Source organism: Rhipicephalus sanguineus, chromosome 4, assembly GCF_013339695.2.
Source record: "Rhipicephalus sanguineus isolate Rsan-2018 chromosome 4, BIME_Rsan_1.4, whole genome shotgun sequence".
Taxonomy (NCBI): Eukaryota; Metazoa; Arthropoda; class Arachnida; order Ixodida; family Ixodidae; genus Rhipicephalus; species Rhipicephalus sanguineus.
This window is the reverse complement of record NC_051179.1, coordinates 22,976,632-22,983,335: the sequence shown is the minus strand read 5'-3', so window position 1 is coordinate 22,983,335 and position 6,704 is coordinate 22,976,632. Positions and strand designations below refer to the sequence as shown.

Sequence of the window (6,704 nt, the reverse complement as noted above, 5' to 3'; positions counted from 1 at the left end):
CGACGCTTTTAATTCGTACCGCCGAATGCCGCGTGGCCGTTCATCGAACGTCGCTAGCAGCGCGCGCCAGCGCTTTTCCACCCACGCGGCGGCACATGCCGCCGCAGGCTACGTACGTCGTGCGCGCGCGCGTGCTAGGCATCGGGCGCGCCCGGGCAGCTCGCGTGCCCGACGCGCCCTCTCCGCATCCGGAGGAAAGAAAAAAAAAGAAAGCAAAAAAGAAGACCGGCCGCGTGCGCTCGTGGAGCGAGCGGTTGAAGAGAGCGCAGCCAGCGCGACGGGGGAGCGATCGCATGCGGCGCGATGGAGCGGGGGGGGGTGAGAGAAAGAAGCGAGCGGCTGCGGCGCGCCGACGCATTCACCAACAGACGCACGCACACTGGCGGCTGCGGCGGCAGCCTGTTTGCAGTGCAGCGGCACGTGTAGCAGCGGCGGCGGGCAGCCGGCAGATGTGGCCGTCCCCCACACCCCCCGGCGGCGCGAGCCGGGGTGAGGGCGAGCCGCGCTGCGATTGGCTGCGCGAGCGTGGGAACGCGGGTGCCGAGCGTGTCTCACACGGACGGCGCACGCCTGTTTGACCTCGGCCGCTCGATAAAGGTCTCCTCCGGTGGCATTTTCCCACACTGGCTGCGGGCACGTGCTACTCTCCAAGAGCGCCGGGTGCCTTTCTCGCCCTCCCCCTCCCCAGCGCACGCTTCTTTCCTCCTCGCCCGGCAGCTTAGAAAAGGAGCGGCCTCGCGACGAACGGGCGCATTGCCGTTGTAGAACGCGCGCTTGCTACACCGTGGTCGCCGTGAGCTGTTCGTTCTCCAGCACGCTCTCTTTACTTGCTTCTGGCGGAGACGACACACCAACTTCCTGGATTACTCTCGCGCATCTCTACACCTCTTCGTCGTGTGTTTTCAACTCGTGTGACAACCACGGCGCAAACCAGCACCATGCCTGCCGACAGGGCACCGAGCAAGGCCAGCGAACTGCGACGGGTAAGTTCCCGGTCCACTCAACTCTGCGGTTGTTACCTCTAGTTCGGGACTTAGTTTCGTTGTCAGTGACCAGCACGAAGTCCAAGCTTGATGCTACGTCTCGAATACTGTAGCTTCGTGTTATGCAGTTTAATAAGTTTCACTCATTGCCTTACAACTTTTACAGCTAGTTAGTTTTCCTGTTTATTAGGATTACCGGAACAGTCTCGTTTTTAACGCTTGTTTTTGATCTCGATTTCGTGCATGTTAGTGTGTTGTCACGTTTGCATCGATTGACCTTGTTCTCCGACGTCTTGTGTTTTGCAGAGTACCAAGCCCATCATGGAGAAACGTCGCAGGGCACGCATAAACCACAGCCTGACTGAGCTGAAGAATCTCATCTTGGATGCACTTAAGAAAGATGTAAGTATCATGTCCACGAAAACGTTACAGCTCGTTAAGTTTTTGAGCATTTAATGACAATTTCGAAGCTTGTAACTCGCACCCGAATTGGTGCGTATTAACGCTTTATAAAAATTGCATTAAAACTTTCGAATCGCTAAGTCAGCGCAGCAGAACGGACCTTGCAAGCCTTCGAAAGTCATACTACTTACTACGCAGTGCTGTACAACGCCGCGTTTCGCTTCGTTCCGAAACCACCTTTCAGGCGCGCTGTTTCAAGTAAGCTGAGACATAAAAAATGTATATATCTGCCGGCGGTGGTGCCTTCCTCTTCTTCCAACGGTCTTATTTTTTGCCCGTGGGGTTCGTTGGAATGTCCGAACATTCCCGTGCAGTGTGAGAGTTGTGAGGAAGCGGAGGGGGGGGGGGTTCTCTTGCGGCAAGTGAATACGTGCCACCACTCCACCCCACCACCTCTCGGTATGGGAGGGGGAGCGCTTTCCATTCACCGGTCTCCGAGAGCCCGGCCCGTTCCCACGGTCGCCACCGCGCCAGATGGCGGGCGCGACGGGGCGATGCTCGCTTCTTCTGTTTGTATCGCCCCTCCTTGGCCCACGTCTCTTCTTCATCTTGGTTGTCCCTCCCTCGTTTCCTGTTTGCCGCGGCGTTTTTCTTGAACGGCCATCCGGAAAGGAATTCGCTGGACCGGCTGGCTGTGCTGCCACTCTAGCGTAACACCGCGCATTATTACAACGACCCTGTCGTACTAGTGTAGTAAGTCCCGGCAGTTGTAGCTGCGGCGTTCATTCTCTAAGGCCGGCTCACTGTAGCAACCTTAATCGTCGCTTGAGCGCGCTTCGAAATTGGTCCCGCGGGAAAAGCAAAAAGAAGAGCGTGACACGCGCCGCGGTTTCTTCATCACTCTGTTCTTTTCGCGCAAGGAAGCAGTGGGGGGAGTTTTCTCATTGTCGGCGCCGGCTTGCGCGCTCCTTTCGTCGGCGCGTGCGCTGCTGGCAAGAGGCACGCGCGTGTGCTCTTTCGGTTGCGATAGCGCGTGCGCTGAAGGATAAAAGGAAAAACATTTCGCTTTTCTCTCTCTCGCGGTCGTGCTCTTAGCGCGCTTGCGCAGCAGCTTGCTCTCTCCCCGGTTCGCAGCTGTGCGGATCACCCTAGAATGTCTGCCGCTCCTGTTTCGTTTCATCTGCACTTTCGGCACGTGCGGCCGTTAGGATTCCCGAGGCGCGTGCTTAGAAACAGGATCGCCCTTGCACGCGACAATCTTGTATCTTTTTAAAAAGTAAGTACTGCAGTGCGGTTTTCCAAGACTTGCAAGGTTGTCGAGATAAGTTTAGGTGTGTGCATATTGCGAAAGAAAGTGTTGTATGTTGTCTTTTGCAAATGACAGTGGTGTCTTACGAGTATTTTCTTTTTGTCTCCCCAGAACGCTCGGCACTCGAAACTGGAAAAGGCAGACATCCTGGAGATGACTGTCAAGCACCTCCAGCAGCTGCAGAGGCAGCAGGCTGCACGCTCCATCGTCTCGGACAATTCAGTGACCGACAAATTCCGCGCCGGCTACCGAGAGTGCGCCGCCGAAGTCGGTCGCTACCTGGGACGTCTGGACGGCGTCGACGGCGCCGTCCGTCAGCGAGTCATGGGTCACTTGGCCTCCAGGGTGTCCGAGCTGTCCACACCTCCACCGAGTCCCGGCAGCGAAGACGGCGGGCACTTCTTCAACGCCTCCGGAAGCGTTCAGCTGCTTCCCACGAGGTTGCCTTCGGGCGAGATCGCTTTCCTGCTGCCCCAGCCTTCGCAACTCTCAGTGTACGCCCCGGTCTCCCCACCTGCCACTCCAGGTCTGACCACGACTGCAGCCTCCTCCGGCATCCTCAGCCCGGCCTGCAGCGAACGTTCGGTGTCTTCGTCTGCGTCTCTGTCTTCGCCTCCGAGCCCAGTGTCGCCGTCTTCGTGCTCGTCTTCCTCGACCTTCTCTCACCATCACCAAAGCTTCGGCGGCGTCTACATGCCTGCGACGCAAGCCGCCGTCAAAGTCGAAGACGAAGCCGTCTGGAGGCCCTGGTGAAAACGGGGAAACAGACGACGACGCACAACTGTTAAACCGGTGTCGGCAGGGTGCCCAGATGATTCCTTTTCTCCCGATATACCACCTTGAAGTCATCCACAGCACCCTACACCGCAACAAAACCATGATCTCTACGGACAGTTCCTCTCCCCTACGTGTTTTTTACACACGAAACCCCACGTCGTCAATGTCCTTCCTCGTTGGATCCATCCCAGAATTCTCCCGCAAGTGCCTTAAAGAACTCTTGACCGTGAGCGTCTGCGAATACGTCACTGTGTTCAAGTTATCGCGAGCGTCCCAAGAAGCATCGCTGCCAGACGCGTTATTTAAAACCCCACCTGTTATTGCGAAAGAGATGGCACGTTAAGGACTGATAAGGGCGACTTCTCGTTTATCTTTGTTAATACTGTACATAGTTATATGGAGTCAGATTGTTTACTATTAAGTGCTCTTGTCAATTCATCGCATTCGCATGCGCGCGCAGCATGTCTCATTATGTGAAACTGCTTTTTCGACGTAGTTTTGTATTTCGACTGTGATATTTCGCTGCGGCAGGTTTGGGGCCGTCGTGCTGATGTGATGTGTTCGATCTGTTAATTTCTTTTTCTGTTCGTCCATCGCACGATCGGTCTTGCACCTTCGCTACAAACCAACCCATCTTCAACTATACATTCGCGGCTTCTCGAAGCTTGCTAATATATATTTATTTTCTTTTTCTTGTAAAATTACGTTTGAAGAGAAAGATGAGAAAAAAAAGTTATCCTCGGTCGGTAATTTGATGCCGTCGAGGTTAAATAAAACAAATGCTGTTTCAAACATGACCTGTGTCTCTCGACGTCATTGCAATCGCACCTGTTCGCATGGAACATGCACAGATGTGGCGGTGGAAACGCTTGAGTCGAACGCAAGTTCGCGCTGCGATACACTAGCAACTCTCGTTCAGCAACAAGCACATAACAAAAACACACAAAAAAAACGCATCGCTACAGGCGAATCAACGAGCTCGCAAAGTCATCTCTACTCACCATTAACTCGCGTGGGTAAGTATACTAGCGTCACTGTGTGTGACATAGGGGGAGGACATAACAAAGGTAGGATGTGTGCACTCAAAGTCCAATCTTGGTGCATCAATCCATCGGCGGCTATCGGCATGGGCTGCCAAACGCGACCACTTGTTGGCAAAATCAGTCACTCTGGTAAACTATGGCACATAATAGAGTCGCCAGTTCCGATTACAAGAAGCCGATATGAACTTTTCTTTTTTTTTTCTCACCGAGCCTCTTGTATAATTATCCAGTCTCGTTTTTTCTGAAGATAAGGTTATTTTATACCTCCTCGTCACGTTCACTAATGGCTCGTCTGCAGACGACTTTCTGTATCTGAGCGTTGAAATCAAACATGTTGGGGAAGTCAGCAAGTAACGTTATTCGTGCACTTGCAAAGTGGAGACTACCCTGCACACTACCTCAAAAAGTAAAATGTGCTTTACTTCATAGTTGCACATACTTTCGCAGAATAGTTAATTATTTACCTTTCCTTCGTCTTCGTATTTGAGTGACTTTTTATCATAACTAACTATACTTTCCAGAATGAAAAAAACATTTATTACCGCTTCTTTTGGGCTTCTTCGCAAAAGTCACGCCACTTTTTGGGGGCTTCTTTTGGGATAATTATTTGCTTCTTAGCTCGGTGGGATCTGGCAGATAACATACCGGTGTCCACGTGGTATGACTGATATCCACCATTCTCGTGCAAGGAACAACTCTACGGGCGAACCCTGCAAAGAGACCCTTCCACCCGTCGATAGTCTCTGCGCAGTGTAAGGGGGAATGTGTCGCACCCACGTAATCTTGACGAAACAAACGCACGGATGTGCACATTATCGAAATCTGTGACGTCACATCAAGATGGTGGTGGACACTTCAACAAGGCGCCGCGATCTGCCTTTTCTTGTTGCTGTTGTTTTTCACTTGTTTCTTTAAGTTTACCAAGTCTCCATCGCCGTTAAAACGACATTAACAAGAAATATGAACATGAACAGCGACATACGAGTGCAGATGACGTTGATGCATATGATGGTTGTGGTGACGGTGATCTTTATTGGCATTCCCTTTGACACGGGGTGGGGACCAGTAGCCTAGCTACCTAATTGTTTATTTATTTATTTTTTACGATCAGATATCGCTTCTTATATTGTTTTGTTGCACTCCAGCATCTTAGGTTTTTATTCACTAGTTTATTTTTTCAATCTTGGCATTCCGGCTCTGTCAATACCTTCACTGCATTTTTTCTTTTCACCAACACTGAAGGTTTCTTGCTTACTTCAACCGTTGACCAGCTCATTCGCGTTGAAACCCAGATCCTGTGAACGTAGGCGTGCACAGGGTTCCCCATTAAGGGGGCGGGGGGAGGCTAAGTTAGAGTATAGGCTAAGTATCACTGCAGCCCTCCCCCCTTCCCCCACTTTGTTCTAGTCTGAAAGAAAACGAACTCTGCAATGGATGCAAAAATGAAAATGAAGCAATGACGTGTTTCTCGCAAAAGGCCTGTCATTGGTCCCCTGCTTTCCGGGATGAAGGTGGGAAGTAAACAGTTCTTCGAATGCAACATCAGGTGTTTTTCGTCACCATTATCGTCAAAAATTATGCGTCGCCATAATAACCCTGCGTCCTAAAGCATCCTAAAAAGCCCTGCGCACTAAAGAAATGACGTGAAAGGTCTGACTGAGTAAAGGTACGGAGAAGAACTGGCGCCCCCCTTACGATGTCTAGGGGGTTCTGCCGCCCCCCTGCAACCCCCCTCACCCGGCCTCAGCGCACGCCTATGAAGGTTGCTCATGAAGGAGGATGCACGCCTTGTAGTGTGTCGAGTGCAGCAGACAACATGCAGCCTTTTGCAAATATTCCCTCCGGTCAGACTTCAGTGCTGGTGGCGACATCTGGTGGCACTTGCTTGAACTAAAGTGAGCAGATCCTTGGCTGGCATTGTTCAACAAAAAACAGGAGACGTGACGTCGTGAAACACGTTAGAATTCTCGCTGAAAATGTAAGATTTTTTTAATACGATGCATTTCTTAGCGAACTTCTCCCGGCCCCTGCCTCCCTTGACCCCAGCAAGGACACAAATAAAGTTATGTCTCTCTCTCTCTGCGACTTTGAGCGTATTTGTCTACTAGCCGCCTACGAGTGTGTACGAGTGTGCTCTCCTGGCCGTTTCGTTAGTGGGATGTATTTTGTATACCAAAATTGGTATGGCAT

The 6,704-nt window shown here is 51.8% G+C and overlaps 1 protein-coding gene across 1 annotated transcript; it reads left to right on the top strand.

Annotated features, from left to right (window-relative positions):
- Window positions 1-693: 693 nt before the first annotated feature.
- On the top strand, window positions 694-4,268 carry LOC119389603 (transcription factor HES-4). Its single transcript, XM_037656950.2, has 3 exons — window positions 694-983; window positions 1,290-1,385; window positions 2,806-4,268. Exons 1-3 carry the CDS (start codon window positions 939-941, stop codon window positions 3,445-3,447), a joined length of 783 nt encoding a protein of 260 aa, XP_037512878.1. The 5' UTR covers window positions 694-938; the 3' UTR covers window positions 3,448-4,268.
- Window positions 4,269-6,704: the final 2,436 nt, after the last annotated feature.

What these genes read in the sequence shown, in the direction of transcription:
- LOC119389603 (XM_037656950.2), top strand. Translation starts at nt 939, where the DNA reads ATGCCTGCCGACAGGGCACCGAGCAAGGCCAGCGAACTGCGACGG. An exon ending in AGGCCAGCGAACTGCGACGG is followed by an intron (nt 984 to 1,289) that starts GTAAGTTCCCGG and finishes TGTGTTTTGCAG; the next exon opens with AGTACCAAGCCCATCATGGA. An exon ending in TGGATGCACTTAAGAAAGAT is followed by an intron (nt 1,386 to 2,805) that starts GTAAGTATCATG and finishes TTGTCTCCCCAG; the next exon opens with AACGCTCGGCACTCGAAACT.